Source organism: Ovis aries, chromosome 3 (assembly GCF_016772045.2).
Source record: "Ovis aries strain OAR_USU_Benz2616 breed Rambouillet chromosome 3, ARS-UI_Ramb_v3.0, whole genome shotgun sequence".
NCBI lineage: Eukaryota > Metazoa > Chordata > Mammalia > Artiodactyla > Bovidae > Ovis > Ovis aries.
This window is the reverse complement of record NC_056056.1, coordinates 35978605-36005728: the sequence shown is the minus strand read 5'-3', so window position 1 is coordinate 36005728 and position 27124 is coordinate 35978605. Positions and strand designations below refer to the sequence as shown.

The 27124-nt window shown below is 38.2% G+C and overlaps 1 protein-coding gene across 8 annotated transcripts in view; it reads right to left on the bottom strand.

Moving 5' to 3' along the window:
* Positions 1 to 27124, bottom strand: part of CLIP4 (CAP-Gly domain containing linker protein family member 4) — a 69329-nt gene that overhangs the window by 16434 nt on the left and 25771 nt on the right. For all 8 annotated transcript variants that reach the window (XM_060413840.1, XM_060413839.1, XM_060413838.1 and 5 more), the window contains 5 exons: positions 21156 to 21296; positions 11865 to 11954; positions 10706 to 10849; positions 7202 to 7336; positions 3711 to 3834 (listed from right to left, as the gene is read on the bottom strand). In XM_060413840.1, coding sequence (XP_060269823.1) covers positions 3711 to 3834; positions 7202 to 7336; positions 10706 to 10849; positions 11865 to 11954; positions 21156 to 21296 — 634 coding nt within the window. The remainder of the gene's footprint in view (positions 1 to 3710; positions 3835 to 7201; positions 7337 to 10705; positions 10850 to 11864; positions 11955 to 21155; positions 21297 to 27124) is intronic.

The window sequence follows — 27124 nt, the reverse complement described above, 5'->3', positions numbered from 1 at the left end:
AAGCAGCTTCACAATATAACAGAGAAGAAAGCTGTTATAGCATAAAAGACACGGAATGAAAGCTGATCAGTATTTACTGTGTGTACAATATGCCAAACTATATTCCTTGGGTAGTCAAATATGAAACAGAGAAGCCCAGTCCTCATGACTAGGAGACAAATCAAACTTTTAAGAGACTGTAGCAATGTGTTAATGAAGATTAGTTCAAAGTAATACGAGAACCCAGAAGACTGACTGGTGACTCAGTATGGATTTCATTCCCAAATCAATCACTTATAAGATATAGGTCCTAAAGAAAGTCATTGAGCCTCTTTTAACTATAACAGGATAATGGTTAAGAGCACAGATTCTTACACTAAACTCTCTGGGCTCAGATCTTCACTTGGGCCCTGGGCACAATTGTGCACCTCACTTAATCTCTCTGTGCTTTATTTTCCTGCTTGTGAAATATGGATAGTTATGGTACCTGACACACAGGATTGCTACAGAAGAGTAAATAATACATATAAAGCACTTAAAATAGTGCCAGCACATCTAAGTGCCATCAGTTACTGCCTCTTTTTCTTTATTTATAAGATAACTACCAAAAGCCCCCCTGCAAACTATCTAAAAGCAAGGGCTTAGGAAAAAGCAAAGTAACAAACCTGGGCTGAGTCCAGCTCCACCATTAACTAGTGTGGGAGATCAAAATACCTTACCCCAAACAGGCTGCTCTAGCACAAGGGATTATTTTGAGCTAAAGACATTCGAGAATAAACAGTTACAAAAAGAGGCTTTCCCTGAACTCCCGTTATCTGCCTAAAACAGATCTTCCCACGGAAGAACTCCACTGTCATAAATCTCCTCCCCAGAATTTCATCAAGCATGGAAGATTGACTTGCATCACAGGAGAGGAGATGAGGAGTTAACACCACACCCAGACAGACACTGTCACAGACTACCACATCCCCATCCACTTTCCTAAAGGCCCACTGATCTTCCCTAACATTATCTGCTCTCCCATAAGCGGCCTTTCTCCCCTTTTCCCTTCCCCCATTAAGATGGTCTATAAATTCTCCAATGTCACCATTCCTTTGGGCATTCCACACTTTCTGTGATGCCCCCATGCATGTAAAGTTAACATTTAATAAATGCTATGCCTTTTCTTCTGTTTATCTGTTGTCAGTTTTATTCACAGACTCCGTCGCCTCCAGTTAGTGAATGTAAGATGGTATGGGACAAGTTTTTCATCCCCTACACCAGCTACATGACTTTAGCAGTTATTGTATCTGGTGAAACTTTTCTTTACCTGTAAAATAGGGATAATCATAATACCTTATATCTCATAGGTCTGGGGGAAATTGATGAAGTACATGGTACAGAGCCCACCACTCATTAAATACTCAGTAAATATTTGTAGAGATCCTCAACTTACAATGGGGTTATGTCCCGACGAACCCATCTTGAGTTGAAAATGCAATTGATACACCTAACCGGCTGGACATCATCGCCTAGCCTTGTCAACCTTAAACATGCTCAGAACACTGTCATGAGTCTACAGCTTGGCAAAACCATCTAACACCAAGCCTACTTTACAATCAAGCATTGAATGTCTCATTTAAGTTATTGAATACTGTATTTATTTTTTTTTTATTTTTTTTTTCATGAAAAGGCATTTTATTTTAAATATAGTAATGTGTACACATCAATCCCAAACCCCCAAGTTATCCTTCCCCTCCTCCCTTCCCCTCTGGTAATAATGTTTGTTTTTTTTTTTTTTTTTAATTTTTTTTTTTTTTTAAGTTTCTTATTTATTTATTTTTTAAAATTTTAAAATCTTTAATTCTTACATGCATTCCCAAACATGAACCCCCCTCCCACCTCCCTCCCCATAACATCTTTCTGGGTCATCCCCATGCACCAGCCCCAAGCATGCTGCATCCTGCGTCAGACATAGACTGGCGATTCAATTCACATGATAGTATACATGTTAGAATGGCATTCTCCCAAATCATCCCACCCTCTCCCTCTCCCTCTGAGTCCAAAAGTCCGTTATACACATCTGTGTCTCTTTCCCTGTCTTGCATACAGGGTCGTCATTGCCATCTTCCTAAATTCCATATATATGTGTTAGTATACTGTATTGGTGTTTTTCTTTCTGGCTTACTTCACTCTGTATAATCGGCTCCAGTTTCATCCATCTCAACAGAACTGATTCAAATGAATTCTTTTTAACGGCTGAGTAATACTCCATTGTGTATATGTACCACAGCTTTCTTATCCATTCATCTGCTGATGGACATCTAGGTTGTTTCCATGTCCTGGCTATTATAAACAGTGCTGCGATGAACATTGGGGTACATGTGTCTCTTTCAATTCTGGTTTCCTCGGTGTGTATGCCCAGAAGTGGGATTGCTGGGTCATAAGGTAGTATTTAAAGTGAGAAACAGAACGGTTGTGTGGGTACAGAAGGGTCGGAGGTGCCTTGGTTGTTCACCCTCATGATCACGGGGCTGACTGGGAGCTGCAGCTGCTGCCCTGCCCAGCCTCATGAGACTGCATCATACTGCGTACGGCTACCCCAGGGAAAGATCAAAATTCAAAACCTGAAGTACAGTTCCTGCTGAATTCTTACCACTTTCACACCATCGTAAAGTCTAAAAATCGTAAGCTGAACCATTGTAAGTCAGGGACCATCGGCAGTTATTCTTTTCTACTTTACCTAACTAAATACTTATTAGAATCAAACAAAACATTTAATTGAAGGTACTTCGTCAAGTTCTTTGCAGTTAACTTGTAACTGCAAAGCGTTACAAGTTAAATGTTATAAAATCATAAATAACAAGAAAAGGATTATATCAAGTATATCATAGAAGAAGGAAAAGAATACAAAAATTATATGTAACTATTCAGTTTTTAAAAAAAAGAGAGAAAGAAAATGGATATGAAAACTGGTACATTTGCCAGGAGGCAGTCACACAGTCCAGTTGGAAGGGGATGAGACAGGACTCCCAGTTTGAGATGGCAGGTCTATTCTCATGAATGTGATGGTACCATATGTGTTATTGCCTACTTAAAGATATCAGGCCAACTGCTTTCAGCACATTAAGTCATTTCACACAGTGTACCTGGAATTTCATAAGGACTTGTTTCTGCTCAACTTATTTTTTAAAACCCAGAGTGAGCTGGAGCAAAAGTGTACTATCTTCAGAAGAAACACCGAGGAGGTATATTATATATAAATACTTGAAGCTTCACTTCCCCCCAAAGATGTACTGCCTATCTATTTTTGAAAACTAAAGAAATGAGAGGAAAAAGCCATTTTGCTTCCATTAGGTTTGTAGGAGAATGAATGGGGTGCCTGCTGGCAGGAAATTTAATGTAGTTAGGATGTGACTGAAGCAATCAGAGAGCATTTTCACTTTTGTTTGCATGACAGATTAAGCTTGCTCCTCTCACTGTTCTGAGCAGCAAACACCACTCCTAATAGCCTACACATACTCACAGGGTTTGCAAATGAGGAATAAAGGAGGTTTTTAAAATTGCAAATCCTCAGCAAAGCAAATTTAGCTTACCATGAGCCTACCCTCTGAAGAAGGTGGTTGGTTAACCCCTTGAAAGAAGACACGGTCTGTAGTTAGTGCACATCTTTCATACAGAATTAGTGACTCTAACTCACTGCGCATTACAAAAAGTTCTTGTTAATAATGTAAATTTCATTTTTTTCTCACCTTTGAACCCTGGATGGGGGAGCAAATATTCCATATCTTGGGGAGCAACTAAAATACTGCACACCTCCAACAGAACCATCATTCTTGCCATGGGGTTTCTCAAGCTCTATCCCGTACCAATATCCTAGAACAAGAATACTGGATTTTAAAAGCATCTGTACTTTATCCAGAACTGTTATGTTATTACGCAAACCCACAGTCTAGATGGTTTAACATTCTCACACATGACCAGAGTGATGGAAGATCATTGTGATCATTAAGCCTTCAAACAATAAAATTATAAAACAAATTTGAAAGTTTCAGAAATGAACCAGAAAAACATTTCACAAGCATAATTGCAGAGTTGTACATTAAGGAAGACAAAATGCACAAACACAAATTTGGCAAGGATTAGCTATTATGCAAGTAGTGTTTGACCAAAATATATCTAAAAGCTATAATAAGAAACTGCCCTTAACTTGGTAATACAGTCTGTTTGAGATGGGAACAATGTAGCATAATACTGAGATGCATAAGTCATAAAATGAACATGCAGTCTTTTCATTTTACTCTCCCAACATGAGAATACCACAAACAGTTCTTCAATAATTAAAGAGGGACAAAAATAATACGGAAAATGGCTAGACTTCACGGTGACTCTTCTTTTTCTTTCATTTTTTCCCTGCCCAAGATGAAAAAAAAAAATCATTTTTAACCTAAAAGATTTAGGTTAGCTAATAGGAAGAATTTTCTAAAAGGCTTTCAAGTATTTAAAAGGGCACTCTGAGGAGAGTAATAGGATTTCCTTTTCCAGAGAGCGTAAAATTAAAACACTGAGGTTGCTTTTAGTGTGGCAAATATTAAATAAATGGACACAGACTCCTAGAGTAATGGCTCTGGATGAAGGTACCTCCAGATTAGTTAAACGCACCTGACAGTCCATTCATTTCTTATTTAAAAGGAGAATACAATAGTGATTGTATTTGGTCTCAGAATCAGTATCAAATAAAGATACGGATACTGAGAAATTTGCTACAAGTGACAAAATACGGAATATTGTTTCCTTCAGATTAATAATGCAGAGAGTCAATTATATAACCTCTAAAATGACAATCCAGAAGTTTTTAACTTTTTTTTCCCTCTTATATTCAAAATGATGACACGAGTTGATTCCCGATACTGGAGTTTGAGTTGGGAAGACTAGTATAAAGCATGTGACAGTCTTTTATACTGAAACAACCTACTCTGCACAGGTACAGAGAGATGTATACAGACCTACTGCTTGGCCATACTAATGCTGGGCATTGCGTTTCTGAATGTCATTAAACCGGTTATTCTGGTTGCCATTGTTACTTCTGAGTGCCACAGTTACAATTTTCCAAGTTTTATATCCTCCTGCCTTTGATGCTTTCCTATATAATTTGTACATTTTCCCATTTTAATACACCATATCACTGCTACATACCTCTTGAAAATATAGAGCACACAGCAGGGAGGTATTACAGCAAGTGTTAACTAGAGGGACTTCCACACTGTCTGGCAGTGGTGAGGGATGGACATCGCCCCATGTAACCAGCACCTTTCTTTCAAAGATAGAAAGTTCTATAGAACTGTTCTATAGAACTGACTGATGTACATTTTGAGGCCACAAGAAATATATCCTACTACTTTCTGACAGGGCAGGACTTTAACAAAAAATCTCCAATTTTTATACTGTTTCTTTGTTGGACAGTCGCTAAGTCATGTCCAGTTCTTTGCCGCCTCATGGACTGGAGCACACCAGGCTTCTCTGTCCTCCAGTATCTCCCAGAGTTTGCTCACACTCATGTCCAACATCTGATTATTACTTTTCAAATTTCTAAGTGTTCTGTGTGTGCTCAGACACTCAGTCAAGTCCACCTTTTTGCAACCCCATGGAAAACTGTAGCCCGCTGGCTCCACCCATGGAATTTTCCAGGCCAGAATAATGGAGTGGGTTACCATTTCCTACTCCAGGGAATCTTCCTGACCCAGGGATCTAACCCCTGTCTTTTGCATCTCCTGCATTGGCAGATGGATTATTTATCATTGCACCACCTGGGAAGCCCTAAATGCTCTTTACTAGGAGTTCAAAACTTAAAAGTCAATCTAAAAACAATTGTATCCATATGAATCAAACCATTTAAGCCTTGTTTAATAAAACCAGAGAAAGGAAACTGGGAAGACATGGTGACTGTGGAAAAATAAACTACCTTTGTGATTTCTAAGCTTTTATCTAAGAACCATATTAAGAACATTCTAACTAATCTCAGTTACTACCTTAGTTACTACCTCAGTTACTACTACTATTTCGAGGGACATGAATTATAAAACATACAGCCCATCCCCAGTCAATTAGTAACTGGTCTGCAATTATAAATTGTACTAATGAAACGAGAATGTGCTAGGAGACCATTCTCTGTCCATGTCTTATGGAGAGAGGTGCTGACCATGTGTCCACAGATGTTTCTAGAGAAGACAGCCTTGGGAGATGGAGATCGCCTCCCCTAGCAAGAGGACAGGTATACTTACTGTCTCTATAAAGGTTCAGATTGCTTAAGCTTGGGGCTCCTCTCCTGTAGCACAAACTCCTGGGTGCACAGGGGTCGCCTGGCCCTCCTCCCTGTCTTACTCTCTGGGAACTGGGGCCCAGGAAACCAACAGAAGAGAATGTTGCCACTCTAGCCACCACTACTGATGAGAGCACTGAGGTTCTCTGTCTCTGACCTTCTGCTACCATCGATGGAACCATGGTCATCTATCTTGCAAATAGGGTAAAATCTCAGATCTTTCAGAGTTCCTGACAGAAGGCTACAAACTTTTTTTTTTTAAAAATCAATGTTCTCAGTAACCTTTTCCTAAAAAATCCTGCAATGCCACCATGTGTCAACACAGCATACTGCTATTTAAAAATACAAATGTTTTATTCAACTGGCTTCTATTTGAAATTACAATCACCAAAAATGCAAAAGAAAGTTTATCTTCACTTTTGGAAACGCAGTATTAAGTTCAGATTGGAATGAATATATAAATACACAAACATGCATCTTTAAGGTCCCAGGGTGTGCAAAACCTTTTTCATCTCCCTTTGAACCTCTCTGTTTGCTTTTCTCTCTAAGCCATTCTGTTAAAAGCTATATGCAATGAACTCATTATCCACTCATTTCAAAGATTGTGCTTAGCACAAATCTAATCCTAAAATGTTTTCTCTGTTATTTAGCACACTTGGCAATCAGGGAGAGTGAAACTGGAGAGTAACAACTGATTTTAACTTTAGACAATTTAAAACACAATTGGCAAGAAAAATTCATAAGAAATAATCAACCTTAGTGAAAACAGTCTGCATCTGAATCAACATTTTGTATTTTCTGTGCCAGAGCAACCATCCATAAGAACTATTAATCAAGAATTCTACGTTTTATTTACATGTAAATTCATAAATCTTTTGTGTTCTAAAGAATTCAAGTTGAGCAAAGACTATACAGGTGAGTTACCTGGAGCAAAGCTTGTTGTCCCAAAGAACTTAATGGCACCAATTCTCTGGCCTGCCACCAACACCCTGTCTCCAATTCGGAGGTCTCCTTCACAGCGCCCACTATTTGCTACAGATGCTGCTGAGGAATTCAAACCTGCGTGGGGATTGGTTGGGGAAGGGAGTGGGACAGGAAGAGAGAGAAAAAAACAAAGGGAAACTCAAAAACCACATTAGGCAAAAGATTACCATGTATTCTAACCAGTCTAGTTAGTTGGAGGTTTCAATATATGCTGCTTTCTTCCTTACACACAGTATCTACAGTTGTGTTTCTCACAGGTGAAGGAAAGCTACTCAAATGAACTTTGAAGGGTTTCCTGAGACAATCATTGCTCGGGGAACTTACACATGACACCTGGTGAAGCATCAACTTCATCCTGACTTCCTGGGGGCACTCTCTACAAGAACAGAGGTCAGTACACCCTTTCTGTAAAGGGCTATGCAGTAAATACTTCAGGCTTTGCAAGCCATGCTACTCTGTCACAGCTGTTCAACTTTGCTGTTGTAGCTCAAAAGCAGACAGAGACAAAATGAGCACAGTGTGTTCCAGGAAAACTTTATTTACAAAAGCAGGTGGTAGGCTGGATTTGGCCCATGGGCTGCAGTCCACCAATCTCTATTCTAGGAAATAGAATAGAGAATCATAAGAGTTCAGTGGGACTTGGTGTAAATGATACATACACAAACGTAATTTAAAGGTGGAACTGTTATAGGGTTCCAATTACCCCCAAACTGATTTCCTTATTAGAAACAAAAGCACACATCAACCTCCCCCTCAGACCTTGATTCAAACCTGAACCCTGAAGTGCCCACTACTGAACATCAGACATTCTAGAGCAACACTATCTAGAAAGCTGCTCAGTTATAACAGAGGACAGGTGGACGTCTGAGGCTTCTGCCATCAGTCCAAAAAAGAGACTGGAATGGCTGTCATCTGAGAAGGGCTAGGGAACCCTCCATGAGGGTACTGGATACAGGGCAAGTCAGGCTGTGAACAGGGAGAAACTAAAAACATGGCAACAACTGAGGAACACAAATTCAGGGAGAAGGAAGATCTAGATCAACTGTACACTAAAAAGTCCTAGGCTCTCAAAATATCTAACATTTCCCAAGCACTTCACAGTTTACAAAGTGCTTATCATGAGAATTATAATCATAGACAAGACACAAACTCGGGAATTAATGGAGACATGGTGTTCACGGGAGTAGGCGGCACACCTGACTTAAAACCCAGACCTGTGGCCAGAAACCCTCAGGCTTCTGTCCGCAGATAATGGATCAAGACAATGAGTTCAACGTGGGACACAGCCGGCTGAGTTCACAGACTTCCTGCCCACCCTCCCCATCCCCCAGCCCCTTCTTTCTGCTCCTCTTTCTCTTTAATATTTTGTCCTTAACTTCTAATAATGTCCACTCTCTGCAGTCCACGCCTCCCCAAATGCAAATCACTCAATCTAGAAAAAAATTTAAGGAAATATTTTTGGGTTTGGAATATGGACTTTCTCTCACATGTGACCTATTCCATCTCCCTCCCTTTTTAAAAGGACCTCTTTCTTACTCTAACTGATAACTCTCTTCATCTCTATTATTTAAACTTACAACCCCCTCAAATTTATAAAAAGAAAAAAATGTTAAATAAGAAGGCACACTACAACTACTTTATATAAAGGGTTAAAAAGACAATTCCATACCCATACATAAATTTTAAAATCAAGTCATTGTCAAAAGCCTAAATTCCAAATGAAGAAGGCCTTAAAATGTAGTTAAAATGAGGACAAACAGGATTGTCTCACCTCTGTTCCTCACAGCATTAAAGAGAAACTGGTTTCAGGGGAAGGGGAATCTATTCAGAAAATAGATATTCAAGCAAAATTTCCCGGTTTTCCACTTTTGGAGAACGTTTACATTTATAACCTCAATGTTACTATCAAGGACTTTGTTTTTTTCCCCCATACAATAAAATATCTTTAAGAAAATCCTATCCTAAAGATTTTTCACGATAAAATACTGATTCAGCACAAGTATTAAAAGTATTAGAAAAAGGATCTAGTAATTACTAATTACTTATTAAATGAGACTTATTAAAAACAAGTTATGTTAAAATGACCTGATTTCCTTTCTGTGTAGGCATATAAAGTGAAAGAAAGTGAAAGTCACTCAGTCGTGTTCAACTCTTTGTGACCCCAATTCCATACAGTAAATGGAATTCTCCTCACCAGAATACTGGCGTGGATGGCCTTTCCCTCCTCCAGGGGATCTTCCCAACCCAGGGATCAAACCCAGGTCTCCTGCACTGCAGGCAGATTCTTTACCAGTTGAACTACCAGGAAGCCCATAGGCAAATAAGTGAACTGCAATAAATTCAGTATTCATGTGTTGATTCCAACAAGAAAAAGTGTTTTCTATATCCTTACACATAACTGAAGAAATGTGGATTGAATGGGATCATGCAGGCTTCACAGCGAGCTAAACAGGTTATCATTGTCAACCTCTCCTACACAGTTTTAAACAATGACTTGACTAAAAATAGAGAAAGCATGCTTTTTTAAATAAGAAGATAACTCTAAAGTGTGTGAAAAGCTACATGCAAGATGTAAAAAACAAAACTCAGAGGGATAAAAATTCTACCATTAAATTAAATGAAAATAAATGTAAAGTCCTACGTTGAGCCATAAACTGAAGAAACTTAGCTTCCAGCTCTATTTGAGTCAATGATACAATGTGGTCACCAAAACTGCATGAGCAGCCTCAGGCTGGACTTGTACTAAAAGGCAGAGCTTCAGCTCTCTACCAGCTAGCCGGGAGGGTCCTAAGGACCCTATAGCACAAGGAAAAGCTGAAGGTACTTGAGACAGAGGTGGAGTTTAACAATAGCAGAGAAGCATCAGACAGACCGGTGGGTGCAGCCCAGGTGTGCACTTAGAAACTGCTGTCATGCACCAATACCTGACCTCCCTAAGCCTCAGTTTCCTCATTCATAAAGTGAAGGTGGTCATGATATTTCATTCATTTTGAGAATTAAGTGAAATAAGATATGCAAAATGCCTTTAATAGATATGAAATAATAAATAATGCATATTGACCTGTTAATTATTAATATTAGGTTTAGATTACAAAAGAGATACATAAAGAAAGAGAAGAGATCATACAGTTTCCAAGTATCTGAGGATCTGTCATAAAGTTCTAATAGGAACCTTACAGAGGCTGGAGTCCTTAGATACACAAGGAAGAGAAGAAATCCAGACAAGGGAAAATGGCAGGAGCGTGAGGAGAAAGGCAGAGAGATCCATAGTGTGCTGACAGAGAGGAGAGGTGTGAGGGCTGGAAGAAGGACAGGAAAGGGGCAAGTAGTTCAATCTGAGTGAAGTAAAGGGTTCCTTCTACACATTTAAAAAGAGCAAATCTACTTACAAACAAACCAAGATAAAAAACACCAAGAAAGCCTGGTTGAAAAAGCCATAGATACCAGCACTGGCTCTAGATGAGAGAGAAGGGCTTTTGCTCATTGTCTTCTTGTTATTGCCACGTGCATTCAGTTTCTTGGAGAGGCTCTGTTTGTGCTCCAAAGAAGATATAGAGGAGGAGCTGCTGATGGATCCAATCAGGGGAACTAAAACAATGGTAAAGGAAAGGAATACATCAAAGGGTGGCAAACAAGCAGTGAACCAATTAGATGCTTTTCCAGGTAAATCCTCTGAAACTCTCCATTCAGCTTCTTCCACTGTGGATTATCTTAGTGTTGAGTTAAATGCCTGATTCCATCAAAATACACTGTAGTTCATACACACAAGATTTTAGAGCCCAAGCAATTTTAAGGATCCAAAGGATCCACACCATATAATGACAATCTTATACAGAAAAGTGTTGTCATGTAATCAATTTAGACCAATTACTTATTCTAATCACCACTGTCTCTCACCTCTCACTTGAGATGAGTTAGTAGAATCACAACTTATTTATATAAAAAACACAACTAATCTATTTTTACGGTAACAAAAGCTTAATTTAAAATGTTCTGAGTTAACCTGAAGGCAAGCAGGAATACTTTTGAATTTTCTATTCATGCTCTATTCACCCAGTGATTTGACAGCTAAAGACAACTTAATTTTTTATCTAGTTCAAGTTTATTGAGTAATAATTGATAAATATAATTGCATATAAAGTGTACAATATTATGATTAAAAGATATAGTGGAATGATTAACAAGATCAAGATAACACTTTCACATCCATCACCTCACATAGTTCATTTTGTGTGTGTGAGTGGTGACAATGCTTAACATTTACTCTCAGCAACTTTCAAGTATAAATTGTAAAGGTAACTTTAAATAATTCTATCAAGCCATCTACACTATGGAATTTCACTTTATTCTCTGCATCTAGTCCTATAATTCACTACATGTATGTAAGAATCACAACACAGGAATTTATACAAAAAATATATATGTGTATGTGTGTGCACTTTATTATGAGATGTTTAGGGGATTTTCAAGTATAAATTTTTACTATACCGAGTCTTCCCTTACAAACTTTAAAATTTAGCCTCATATAAGCTATATCACTATATTGTTTTAAAGTTCCATCAGTACACTAAATTTTAAGAACAGAAGTTATAAACTATATTACCATCTTTCTCTGCTCCAGTTTTCAACTCTTCACCAGGAGCCAATGAGAGTGTTGATTCTAAAGCACTATCTTTTTTTGATGTCATTAATCCTAGAACACAGAAACAAAACACATTCAGCAAGAAAGAATTTTAATGTTAAACATAAATACGGATTCACTTTTCAAAGTACAGACAATCCTCACTGAAATCTTCTCTACTTCTGAGAACACACTGGATAATAAATTCATAGACATCAGGGGCCAGTATTTCATTAAGGGGAAAGGAAAGAATGTATTCCTGGCCCATCTGAAAAGCCCAATCAATTTCCCCAAATATCACTAAACTATCTTTAAAACTTATTTTAAAATCCACTTAGGAATTCTATATAATATAAAGCATTTAAAATACAGCTATCTAACCATCTGATACTTAGTACACGCCTTAGTGCTTGCAGGTAAAACAAACTTAACATGCCTGTGACAGCTGCATACTTATTAACATCTGCACACAACTCATGATTTCACTGGTGTGTGCAGGCAAATTCATTGGGGCAGACTGCCTATTCAGATAGTGGATTTGTGGTAAAAAAAATTTGCAAATCATTATAGAAGCTTTTCATTTAAGTGGAAGTCAGATATTAAGAAACCCTGTACTCTCTGTCACTGGTATTCTGAAAATGACTACCTCTCACTACACTCAACTCCCACCCAAAAAAAAAAAAAAATGCAGTTTAAAAAAGAACAAGCTCGTGAATAATAATCTACTTTATTAAGACTTCTCTTTTAATGCTACAGAACCAAACCATTTAAATAAGAAACCTAATGAATGACATCCAGTTTTGAATTCCATCTAGAATCCATTCCAATTCTACTTGCTCACGAAGAATTCTGGGTGGAGAACGGAGCTTGTCACTCTGAGCATCACAAACAAAGCAAGCCATAGTCTCAGTCCTAAAGAAAGACCTTTTCAATTTGGCATGGCAGAAAGACATGAATAATCAAAATACAAGGACATGTTTGATACAAGCCCTAGCATTGAGGGAGGAGACGATAATCATTGCTGTAAAGATAAATTAACACCTCATCAAGAACATCACATTCCAGTACGCGTCTTGAGAGACAGGTCGGATTTCTTGCAGAGAATACTGGAGGTGTGGTCAGGAAGAACTAGGGTAGGCATTATGGACAGACAAAGAGAAAATAAAGAAAGACAGGGTCAGAGAAGAATAAGTGGATTTGGCTGGAATGAAGTGGACTTTGGGGGGACACAAGAGAAGTAAACCGGATGGATGGGTCACATTATAATCTTAGAGGGTGTCAGGGTTGGCACTCTTCAGTAAGGAACAAGCCTCTGATGGGCTGTGGAAAGGAGGGCTGAAGTGACCACTCACAGATGGATAACGTCAACTGGACAGCAAAGTCTAGGAGGAACCAAAAGGAGGAGAGACAGGAAGCAGAGGCCGGGAGTGAGGGCCAGAACTACAACCACAGACCCTGGATGGATGGGTTGGGAAGAGAGACTTTGTGAAGGCAACCCATAGAGTAAATTTCTTACTTTCAGTTATATTTGTCAGTCCTAAAATAGCCATTTGAGTCTTTCCTTTTATTTGAATTATTAGAGATAACTGGAAATTCACATGCAGTTGTGAAAAAACAGTATTGGGCAATGTCTCACACACTTTGCCCAGTTTCCCCCAAAGGTGACATTTTACAAAACTATAGCATAAAATCACAACCAGGATACTGACATTGCTACAATCCACCAAGCTCAGATTACCTCAGTGCTACTTGTGTTCCTGTGTGTGCTCGTGTGTGTGTGTGTGTGTGCACATGCATTATTTGGGTCTTCCTTTTATCTTCATGTCTCTGCTGAAATCTTCCATTTGTCTCAAGAGGGTTCACCCATAATTCTCAGAGGGTTATAATATAGTCTTTGAAATAGTTACCTGATAATTGTTCTTCTCAGGGTTGGCATCTTTGATTGCCTTTTTCCTTCAGAGCTGTCGAGATTTTCCCGGTTTTTCCTATTTAGAACAACTTTTCATTGTATCCTGTATATTATAAACATTATTTTATAGGACTCTGAGTCTTATTTAAAATTCATGGAGAATGTGGATTGTTTTGTTCTGCTCTGTTTTCGCAGGCACTGGACAGTCAGCAGGCAGGTAAGTTCAGGCTGGCATTTCCTACCCACCCTCTGTGACTGTGGTTCCAATGTCAGTTTGGTTCCCAAAGTCTCTTTGATCTGGCTTGTGTGTTGTGCCACCCAGTAGGCAGCCTGAGATCTGAGTGGAGGTCTGTGCAGACCAAAGCCGGTGGTCAGATGCATGTACACACAGCTTGGCAGTAAGCCCCCCCATTCTGAAAGCACTTTCTTGAGCTCCCTCCTCACATGGTCTCCAGAAGACCCTCCTCCTGATATTCTGGATAGAATGCCTAGGCTTTCATTGCTCTGCTCTGTCATACAATCTCTTGAGAACCAAGCAGTGAGAAAAAAAAGAAAAAAAAACTAATGGGGACTCCATCCACGTTCTCAGGACCACAGTGTCTCTGGCCAAAAACAAGGGTTCCCTCCCTTGGGGGTTTAGGTGCCTGGCCATCCTGTGCTGCTACTACAATATGCAGGATTGCTTAGGGACTACCATGTGAAAGAACCAAAGAGATTTTTTAAAAAGCAATTGAAGAGGAAAACAGGGATTTCCTCCACTTTGTCTAGTAGGAGATTCCTTTTCCTGCTCCTCAGACCAGAAATAGAGGGCTCCTCTTTGAGGTTTTCTTCCACACCTGCTGTGTACTGGGCTTCACGTTAAAAGGATACCATTTACAGAGCATCAAAAAGTACAAAGTACCTAAGAACAGACCTAACAAAACAAGCGCAAAATATACAGAAAATCATAAAATTTTACTGAGATATTCTTTAAGGATCCAATTAAATGAAGTGATATCCCAAGCTTATAATTAAAAGACTGACTATCATAAATGTCATTTATCAAATTGATTTTAGGCTTAAATGCAATACCAATTAAAATTTCAATATATAATTTTTTAATTTTTGACACTAAAAATAGCATTAACATAATTTGTTAATTCATTTGCCTAGAAAGTAATTTTCTGTTGAGGGGCAAAATAACTCTTGATTTTTGGACAAGCACTTTTTTGAGATATAATTCCAGTTTGTTGTTGCAAACTAATATTCTCTCACCCTGGGGATACATTTATCATCTTACTTACTTATTTTTCCTTTTTATTTTTTTAACTGAAGTATAGCTATATAAATAATATATTATCTTCAGGTGTACAACACTTCTATATATGACATTATGAATCAGTTGCCACAAGAAGTCTAGTTACCATCTGTCACCACAGAGTTGTAACAGCATCATTGTCCTTATGCTATGCACTACATCCCCGTGACTTATTTTTTAACTACAACTTTGTGCCTCTTAACTCCCTTTTTCCCAGTGCCCTACCCCTCTCCCAACAGATTTTTCTTTAAAGAAACTTAACAGCTTATTCTATTAAGCAAGAGAGTTCCAGAAAAACATCTATTTCTGCTTTATTGACTATGCCAAAACCTTTGACTGTGTGGATCACAACAAACTGTGAAAAATTCCGAAAGAGATGGGAATACCAGACCACCTGACCTGCCTCTTGAGAAATCTGTATGCAGGTCAGGAAGCAACAGTTAGAACCAGATGTGAAATAACAGACTGGTTCCAAATAGAAAAAGGAGTATGTCAAGGCTGTATATTGTCACCCTGCTTATTTAACTTATATACAGAGTACATCATGAGAAACGCTGGGCTGGAGGAAGCACAAGCTGGAATTAAAATTGCCAGGAGAAATATCAATAACCTCAGATATGCAGATGACACTACCCTTATGGCAGGAAGTGAAGAACTTAAGAGCCTCTTGATGAAAGTGAAAGAGGAAAGTAAAAAAGTTGGCTAAAAGCTCAACATTCAGAAAACTAAGATCATGGCATCTGGTCCCATCACTTCATGGCAAATAGATGGATAAACAGGGGAAACAGTGGCTGACTTTATTTTGGGGGCTCTAAAATCACTGCAGATGGTGACTACAGCCATGAAATGAAAAGAAGCTTACTTCTTGGAAGGAAAGTTGTGATTAACCTAGACAGCATATTAAAAAATAGAGACATTACTTTGCCAACAAAGGTCCATCTAGTCAAGGCTATGATTTTTTCAGTAGTCCTGTATGGATGTGAGAGTTGGACTATAAAGAAAGCCGAGCACCAAAGAATTGATGCTTTTGAACTGTGGTGTCAGAGAAGACTTTTGAGAGTCCCTTGGACAGCAAGGAGATCCAACCAGTCCATCCTAAAGGAGATCAGTCCTGGGTGTTCATTGGAAGGACTGATGTTTAAGCTGAAACTCCAATACTTTCACCATCTGATGCAAAGAACTGACTCATCTGAAAAGATTCTGTTGCCAGGAAAGATTGAAGGTGGGAGGAGGAGGGGACAACAGAGGATGAGATGGTTGGATGGCATCACCGACTCAATGGACATGAGTTTGAGTAAACTCCGGGAGTTGGTGACGGACAGGGAGGCCTGGTATACTGCAATCCATGGGGTCACAAAGAGTCAGACATGACTGAGTGACTGAACTGAACTGAACAGCTTATTCTAAAGTTTATATGGAAGTTTGATTTATAAAAAAGGCCAGTAATCAGAAATCTTTCAACAAGCAAAAGCCCAGGACCAGACGGCTTCACAGCTGAATTCTACCAAAAATTTAGAGAGGAGCTAACACCTATCCTACTCAAACTCTTGCAGAAAATTTCAGAGGAAGGTAAACTTCCAAAGTCATTCTATGAGGCCACCATCACCCTAAGACCAAAACCTGACAAAGATGCCACAAAAAAAAAACACACAAAACTACAGGCCAATATCACTGATGAATATAGATGCAAAAATCCTTAACAAAATTATAGCAAACAGAATCGAACAACATATTAAAAAGCTCATACATCATGATCAAGAGGGCTTTATCCCAGGGATGCAAGGATTCTTCAATATCTGCAAATCAATCAATGTAATACACATTAACAAACTGAAAAATAAAAACCATATGATTATCTCAATAGATGCAGAGAAAGCCTTTGACAAAATCCAACATCCATTTATGATTTAAAAAAAAAAAAACCCTCCAGAAAGCAGGAATAGAAGGAACATACCTCAACATAATAAAAGCTACATATGACAAACCCACAGCAAACATTATCCTCAATGGTGAAACACTGAAAGCATTTCCCCTAAAGTCAGAAACAAGACAAGAATGCCCATTCTCACCACTACTATTCAAGATAGTTTTGGGAGTTTGGCCACAGCAATCAGAGCAGAAAAATAAATAAAAGGAATCCAGATTGGAAAAGAAGTAAAACTCACTGTTTGCAGATGACATGATCCTCTACATAGAAAACCCTAAAGACTCCACCAGAAAATTACTAGAGCTAACCAATGAATATAGTTAAGTTGTAGGATATAAAATCAACACACAGAAATCCCTTGCATTCCTATACACTAACAATGAGAAAACAGAAAGAGAAATTAAGGAAACAATTCCATTCACCATTGCAATGAAAAGAATAAAATACTTAGGAATATATCTACCTAAAGAAACAAAAGACCTATATATAGAAAACCATAAAACACTGGTGAAAGAAATCAAAGAGGACACAAATAGATGGAGAAATATACCGTTTTCATGGATCAGAAGAATCAATATAGTGAAAATGAGTATACTAGCCAAAGCAATCTATAGATTCAATGCAATCCCTATCAAGCTACCAACGGTATTTTTCAGAGAACTAGAACAAATAATTTCACAATTTGTATAGAAATACAAAAAACCTCGAATAGCCAAAGCAATCTTGAGAAAAAAGAATGGAACTGGAGGAATCAACCTGCCTGACTTCAGGCTCTACTACAAAGCCACAGTCATCAAGACAGTATGGTACTGGCACAAAGACAGAAATATAGATCAATGGAACAAAATAGAAAGCCCAGAGATAAATCCATGCACCTATGGACACCTTTTTTTTGACAAAGGAGGCAAGAATATACAATGGAGAAAAGACAATCTCTTTAACACGTGGTTCTGGGAAAACTGGTCAACCACTTGTAAAAGAATGAAACTAGATTACTTTCTAACATCATACACAAAAATAAACTCAAAATGGATTAAAGATCTAAATGTAAGACCAGACACTATAAAACTCCTAGATGAAAACATAGGCAAAACACTCTCCAACATAAATCACAGCAGGACCCTCTATGACCCACCTCCCAGAATATTGGAAATAAAAGCAAAAATAAACAAATGGGACCTAATTAAACTTAAAAGCTTCTGCACAACAAAGGAAACTATAAGCAAGGTGAAAAGACAGCCTTCAGAATGGGAGAAAATAACAGCAAATGAAGCAATGGACAAAGAATTAATCTCAAAAATATACAAGCAACTTATGCAGCTCAATTCCAGAAAAATAAATGACCCAATCAAAAAGTGGGCCAAAGAACTAAACAGACATTTCTCCAAAGAAGACATACAGATGGCTAACAAACATATGAAAAGATGCTCAACATCACTCATTATCAGAGAAATGCATATCAAAACCACAACAAGGTACCATTTCATGCCAGTCAGAATGGCTGTGATCCAAAAGTCTACAAGCAATAAATGCTGGAGAGGGTGTGGAGAAAAGGGAACCTTCTTACACTGTTGGTGGGAATGCAAACTAGTACAGCCACTATGGAGAACAGTGTGGCGATTCCTTAAAAATCTGGAAATAGAACCACCATATGACCCAGCAATCCCACTGCTGGGCATACACACCGAGGAAACCAGAATTGAAAGAGACACGTGTACCCCAATGTTCATTACAGCACTGTTTATAATAGCCAGGACATGGAAGCAACCTAGATATCCATCAGCAGATGAATGGATAAGAAAGCAGTGGTACATATACACAATGGAGTATTACTCAGCCATTAAAAAGAATACATTTGAATCAGTTCTAATGAGGTGGATGAAACTGGAGCTGATTATACAGAGTGAAGTAAGCCAGAAAGAAAAACACCAATACAATATACTAACACATATATATGGAATTTAGAAAGATGGTAACGATAACCCTGTATGCGAGACAGCAAAAGAGACACAGATGTATAGAACAGTCTTTTGGACTCTGTGGGAGACAGAGAGGGCAGGATGATATGGGAGAATGTCACTGAAACATGTAAATTTTCACATGTGAAACGAATCGCCAGTCCAGGTTCAATGCATGATACAGGGTGCTTGGGGCTGGTGTACTTGGATGACCCAGAGGGATAGGATGGGGAGGGAGATGGGAGGGGGGTTCAGGATGGGGAACACATGTACACCCATGGTGGATTCATGTCAATGTATGGCAAAACCAATACAATACTGTAAAGTTAAAAAATAAATTAATTTTAAAAAATAATTAAAAAATAAAAAAGGCCAAACAGGTAGGACACTATTCAAGAAAAAAGAAGAGGCTTTCCTCTAATGGAGATCAAGATTTTTTTTAAAAAACCTATAGTAATCATGAAGTGCAGTACTGACACAGGGATATTCAAATAAGTCAATGGAACACAGTAGAAAGGGCAACCCAATTCCTGGACACACTCCTTTATTCACGGTAGAGAGCCCTCCTGCTTCAGCTATTGATGGGTTCAGTTCAGTTCAGTTCAGCCGCTCAGTCGTGTCCAACTCTTTGCGACCCCATGAATCACAGCACGCCAGGCCTCCCTGTCCATCACCAACTCCGGGAGTTCACTCAAACTCATGTCCATCGAGTCAGTGATGCTATCCAGCCATCTCATCTATCACCAGTCACATCCACAACTGGGTATTGTTTTTGCTTTGGCTCCATCCCTTCATTCTTTCTGGAGTTATTTCTCCACTGATCTCCAGTAGCATATTGGGCACCTACCGACCCAGGGAGTTCCCCTTTCAGTATCCTACCATTTTGCCTTTTCATACTGTTCATGGGGTTCTCAAGGCAAGAATACTGAAGTGGTTTGCCATTCCCTTCTCCAGTGGACCACATTCTGTCAGACCTCTCCACCATGACCCTCCCATCTTGGGTGGCCCCACATGGCATGGCTTAGTTTCATTGTATTAAGCGCCTATTCTGTGCTATGTGCCACAGTGAATGAAAAGTGAAAGTGAAGTCGCTCAGTCATGTCTGACTCTTTGCTAACCCATGGACTGTAGACTGCCAGGTTCTTCCATCCATGGGGTTTTCCAGGCAAGAGTACTAGAGTGAGGTGCCATTTCTTTCTCCAGGGGATCTTCCCAACCCAGGGATTGAATCTGGGTCTCCCACATTGCAGGCAGACACTATACCATCTGAGCCACCAGGGAAGCCACAGTGAATACGAAAGTACAAAATACTCTCACAGTCCATTTAAAGTTTAAGATTTTGCCAACAGAATAAAAGATCTGCATTGATAAGGCAATCAGAGGACAAAACCCACGGTAAAAAATAGCAACTAGGTAGTGTGGATAAGAATGAAGAGATCAAAGAGACCTGGGTCCTCAGGGGGTCCTCATGGAGAAACAGGATGTGAATAAGGAGGTACACAAAGACACAGACCTCCGGGAGAGGTCAAACATTGCAGAGTAACAGCTTGGGACAAGTATGAAGGGAAGAGTCAGAACAATATATACAAAAGAAAGTGAGACATGATCAACCACAGCTCAACTGCAAAACAGTAAGACCCTCCATCAGCAAAAGGTCTCTGACAGCCAGTTTCAAGAGTCATGACTTTCTCTAATTAAAAAAAAAAAAAAACTCAGTAGGGACTTCCTGGTGGTCCAATGGTTAGGACTTTGCCTTCCCTGGTCGAGGAGCTAAGATCACTCATACCTCTTAGCCAAAAAAAAAAAACAAAACATAATAACAGTAGCAATCCTGTAACAAATTCAATAAAGACTTTTTTTTAATGGTCCATATAAAAAAAAATCTTAAAAAAGTCACTAAAATTCTTGAATAGGTGAGAAACATAAAGCTAGTTGTACTGCATAAATATTTATCAGAGGTGTAAAGTCTAGCTTTGAGGTTAGATAAAAGTACGGAGATAGATGGGGGGAAAGGGAAGGAACATATCTGAAATACTCTTTTAGGAATTAAAATCATAAACCAAGTACTTTGCAGGCAATAAATTCAGGTTTCACAGGTAGCTAAACAAAAAGTCTGAAGCAATATAAGGTATTCCATGGATTAAAATTAAAACAAGATATCTAACATTCTGGTTTGACCTACCAGTATTTACTTTTGATGTTACGTGAGCTACATCAATTTTCTGGGACCTGATGAGAGGTCCAGCTTTTGTAGAAGAAGTGTGTGCTATATTCTTCCTTTGATCTTTTGCTTTACTTATCTTTGAAAGAGGTGCAAAAATACCTAAGAGAAAAGGCAGAATTTTAATATTAAACAATTGAAGGCATTTCAAATAAAGGGACAAGTACAACCATTCAGTAGCAAAACATCTTTAAGTTCTTTTTGAGTGTCTACTAGGTGTCCTTGTAGTGAGAGAGAGAAAAAAAAGAGTAAGAATCAGTACTTGCCCTCAGAGAGGTTACAATCTAGTTGTCAAGACTAACAACATACACAGTAATTCAAGACGCACATAACATAATTAGGCACTATGTGAAACTAAGGAAAAAGAGGAATGAGTAGAAGTAATAATTATACTTTTATATATAATTACTTCTAAGTACCAGCAAATAATAATGTACTATATCAGCAGTGGTCCCCAACCTCTTTGGCACTAGGGATCAGTGTTGTGGAAGACAATTTTCCCACGGACTGGGGTAGGAGGGATGGTTTCAGGATGATTCAAGTGCATTACATTTACTGTGCATATTATTTTTATTTTTATTACATCAGCTCCACCTCACATCAGTAGGCATTAGATCCTGGAGGTTGGGGACCCCTGCTATATAGTATAAAAACTGTTCTTCCATGTCACTTTCTCTATAGCTCCTTAGGACATATTTTTTCCCATATTATAACTTTTTATGTCCATGTTTTATCTCCTTTCCAGACTTTAAAGACAAAATTCAAGATTACTCATCTCTGCATTCCCCCAAAGTACCTAATTATAGTGCCTGACACATAGTTGGGATATAAAATACTTTTGAATACAAAATATAATCTTCCCCAAAGGCTTATCCCTTAACATCTGAAAATCAGAAACAATACAGTGTGTGTTGGGGAGGAGAGGCATGGGGGGGATGGGGGAGGAGGCAGCCTCTCTGCTGCAGCTGAGAGTATAAAATTCCATTAAAAAACAAGTTTATCTGGGCATAAAATTCCAGTATATATAAACAGGCAGACATTAGAAACAGTAAATATGAACTGTAAATACCAAGATTATTTGGCTAAGATATTTAAGAAGAAAAAAATAAAGTCATAATATGTGTACTATGCATTTCCATTCAGTGTTTACACCTAAACTAACAAAGCCACATTATGACCAAAATGTAATACATTAAAACAACTTGTTTTAAAATAGGTTTTAAAGGACAACAAAAAGTGAGTGCTCTATTTATAGCTAACAAGTACAAACTATACTGCTTTTCTGACATTCTTTCTTTCCTTGGATTCTCCAGTACTTCCTTCTGATCTTCCCAGATCTTTTGACTTCTCCACAGTGTTTTTTCTCTTCTGTCTCCCGACTATCAGATTTTTCTGACTTTCTATTCTTTTCTGTAAATTATTTTCCTTGCCAAATACACATACATTCTCAAATCAAGGGCTTGAAGAAATAAATTATTTTATACTGTGGGATGTACATTTGTAAAATCTTCCTGGAAGACAAGAATTCTGCCCTAATTTACTTTATGATACTAACTATAAGGAAATACTCATATTTAAGAGGTACGAACAAGGTTACACAGGTATATTATAAGGAGAAGATAGATTTCAAGAATAAAAGCAACTCCTAGTTTTCTACTATGACCCAATCACACTTTTGGAAATTATAAGAAAATAATCCAAATTGGAGGAAAAGACTGTATACCTGAATGAGCCAACACTGCAATATTATAAGTAAGAGAAAACAATTATTTGGCAATAGAAGGAATGAATCAACTATATTTATGAACTATTACATCACCATTAACAACTAGAACAATAAAGATTACGTAGAAATATAGAAAAATATGAAAAGCAAATTCAAGAAAACAAAAATTGAACTGTAAGTTTGACTGCATTATGATTATATCTGTGAGAAGTTATATGTGTGGATATAGGAAGGACTGAAAAAAAATCAAAAACCAAGGGCAGACTATGAATTATTTTTCAAATTTGTTTGTGTCACTAAAGTCACAATAACATGTTCAATGAATGAACTATATAGCTCTCATCCTCCTTGCTTTTTTTAATTAACTAAATCATTTGAGAGAAGCAAAACTAAATTTAAAGCAATGATTGAATACAATCAAAGTCCATATACATGCTAACCTTCCTGTTTAGAATCTCATGCTAATCAAAACAGTGATGGGATTCTCCTCAGATCCTAACATATAACTGTAAGGCTTAACTAAAAATAAACATCTAAGGAAGAATTATTTTTAAACAGAAGAGTAATGAATTTCTAGATAAACATAACCCATTTTGTTTACTCACAATTTCTCCTAAAACTCTACTACAATTTTAGTAAGAAATAAAAACATAAACACTAAAGAAAAAATAAAATTTTAAAAAAGAGAGAAAAAACACTAAAGCTTCCAAAGAAGTTTCCAAAAATAGGGAAAAGGGAAAAGCAGAAGAAAGACTCTGAAACTTGTAAACAGCAACATGGAATCTCAAGATAAGAGCCAGGTCCTCCCTGCTGCCTTCTTCTGTAATGTTCTGTTGGAACACCGCCACACCCATTTGTTTACATATTGTCTATGCCTGCTTATTCACTACAATAGGAGAGCTGAAGAGTTGCAACAAGAGACCGTATGGCCCATCAGTTCAGTTCAGTTGTGTCAAACTCTGTGACCCCATGGAGTGCAGCACATCAGGCCTCCCTGTCCATCACCAACTCCCAGAGCTTGCTCAAACTCATGTCCATCCAATCGGTGATACCATCCAACCATCTCATCCTCTCTCGTCCCCTTCTCCTGCCTTCAATCTTTCCCAGCATCAGGGTCTTTTCAAAGGAGTCAGTTCTTCACATCTGGTGGCAAAGTATTGGAGCTTCAGCTTCACCATCAGTCCTTCCAATGAACACCCAGAACTGATCTCCTTTAGGATGCACTGGTTGGATCTCCTTGCAGTCCAAGGGACTCTCAAGAATCTTCTCCAACACCACAGTTCAAAAGCACCAATTCTGTGGTGCTCAGTTTTCCTTATAGTCCAACTCTCACATCCATACATGAGAACTGGAAGCTGTGGTATTGAAGAAGACTCTTGAGAGTCCCTTGGACTACAAGGAGATCCAACCAGTCCATCCTAAAGGAAATCAGTTCTGGGTGTTCACTGGAAGGACTGATGCTAAAGCTGAAACTCCAATATTTTGGCCACCTCATGTGAAGAGTTGACTCACTGGAAAAGACCCTGATGCTGGAAGGGATTGGGGGCAGGAGGAGAAGGACAACAGAGGATGAGATGGCTGGATGGCATCACTGACTCAATGGACATGAGTTTGGGTAAACTCTGGGAGTTGGTGATGGACAGGGAGGCCTGGCGTGCTGCGATTCATGGGATCACAAAGAGTCGGATACAACTGAGTGACTGAACTGAACTGAACTAGGTTGATCACAGCTTTTCTTTCAAGGAGTAAGCATCTTTTAATTTCATGGCTACAGTCACCATCTGCAGTGATTTTGGAGCCCAAGAAAATAAAGTCTGTCACTGTTTCCCCATCTATTTGCCATGAAGTGATGGGACTGAATCTTAGTTTTTTGAATGCTTAGTTTTAAGCCAGCTGAACACCTAAAATATGGCCCACAACTCTTTGCGACCCCATAGACTGTAGCCTACCAGGCTTCTCCATCCATGGGATTTTCCAGGCAAGAATACTGGAGTGGGTTGTCATTTCCTTCTCCAAAATTATTTACTACCTGGCCCATAACAGAAAACATTTGCCAAATTGCATTAGACAATAGTGTATCACCTTCCAAATATTGAAAGAATGTGAATTTCAACCTATTCCTGATCCCACTAAATTATCATATGAAGTGTAAGGGTAGAAATATACATTTCTGGAATGGAAACTCTCAAAAAATTTACCTCCCATGAGTCCTCTATGAAAAAGCTACTGAAGGGATGTGATCCACCAAAACAAAGAAGTCAACCAAAAAAAAAAAACCTGACTTAGAATAGTAAGAATATCAAATCTTTCTCTTCATAGTATGAAGTCAATAGAGTCTAAAATTGGAAAGATTCCTATAAATATATTAGTCAAAATATTAAATGAACATCAGAAGATAACAGCTAAAGAAGTAAAAAACATTCTTGCCTCTAAAGAACGGGACTTGGAGTGAGGAAGTGCAAGCCAGGGGAGGGTTTCATTATTGTTTTACAATACAATTTGACTAATTAAACTAGGCATTTGTGTTTACTTTGGTAATTATTAAAAGGAATAAAAATAGTTTTATCAAATATTGAAAATTATTATAAAATTTTCACAATTGCCTAAACTTAGAAGCAACCAAGATATCCTTTAGTAGATCAATGGAGAAATAATGGAAGTCTGTGATACCTCCAGACCATGGGAGTATTACTCAGTGCTAAAAAGACATGAGCTATCAAGTAATGAGGAGATATAAACGCAAATTACTAAGTGAAAGAAGCCAATATTAAAAGGCTACATACTGTATGATTCCAGCTCTATGACATTCTGGAAAAGACAAAACTATGGAGACAGTAAAACAATCATTGATTGTCAGGGGGATAGTGGAGGGAGGGTGGCTGAATAGGTGGAGCACACAGGGTCTTGAGGGAAGTGAAAATACTCTATAATATGGCATTGGTGGACACATGCCATTATATATGTGTCCAGACTCACAGAATACACAGCATGAAGAGTGCATCTTAAGGCAAACTATGGCCTTTGAGTGATTATGATGTGTTCGTGTAGATTCAACAATTGCAAGGAATGTACCCTCTGGTGAAGGGATGTTGATGAAAGGGGAAGCCATGCATGTGTGGGGCAGGAGGTTTACAGGAAGTCTCTGTACCCTCCTCTCAATTTTGCTAAGAACCTAAAACTGCTCTAAAAAAAACTTTTTAAAAATTGTTATAAAATTTCTATAATTAAAAAATCTAATATGTGCTATAATTAACAAATCAATGGAACAAAACAATCCTGAAACAGACTGTAGCATTTAGAAGAACTTAATTCATAATAAAGAAAGCACAACAAGTCAAAGGGAAAAGGATAGATTTAGAGAGAAGGAAAAAAAAACCCTGTTGCTGAGAAACCTTTGGCTTCTGCTTCACCAGGGGGTACTCCACCTCTCCTGCTCCCAGCACCTCAAGTAATTTAGCAAAGACTGGGCTCAGACTGCTGAGCTGGTTCGGCAGGAAGGACTATGCCCATTTCTATATAATCCAAGACATGACCCTTGCCCCCAACTTTCCATTTAAATAGGTAAAGAGGAATGGAGGAAGGGTTCTTGGGGATCCACCTCTGTCCTAATCATGCATGCCTCTCCTTGAGATGATGGGGTTAGGGAGGCCACAAATACTCTGTTACCGTCTAAGCCCCTCCCAAGGCTTTGATCTACATCGGCTCTCTCTGCTGCTAATGGTTTTGGTCTTGCCCTTCATCTGCTGGACAGTTGCCAAAATTAGCTAATAAAAGAAAATTAAATTCTTAACCTGATACAACTAACCAAATAAACTCCAAATTAATTGACTAATACAGTATTTAAGAATAAACACATTCAAAAGAATAAAATATATAACCTATAATGAATCCTTGGATTAGGACGAATGACCTACCTTAGCATAAAAGCAATCTTAAGAAATTATAAAGGAAAAGTCTTTTTTAACTGCATAAAATTACATGTCCAAAAACACTGCAGATGGAGTTCAAAGGAAAATGACAAACTAGGCAAAATATCTGTGGTAAATATAAAGGCTTAACATCCTAAACATGTATGCATATTTTAAAAACTGTTACCAGTTTAAAATAACACTAATATCCCAATTTTTTAATGGACAAACTATAAGTAATTATTTCTTGGGAATTAGCAAGACAATACAAAAAATACATGGGCTACAAAAGAACA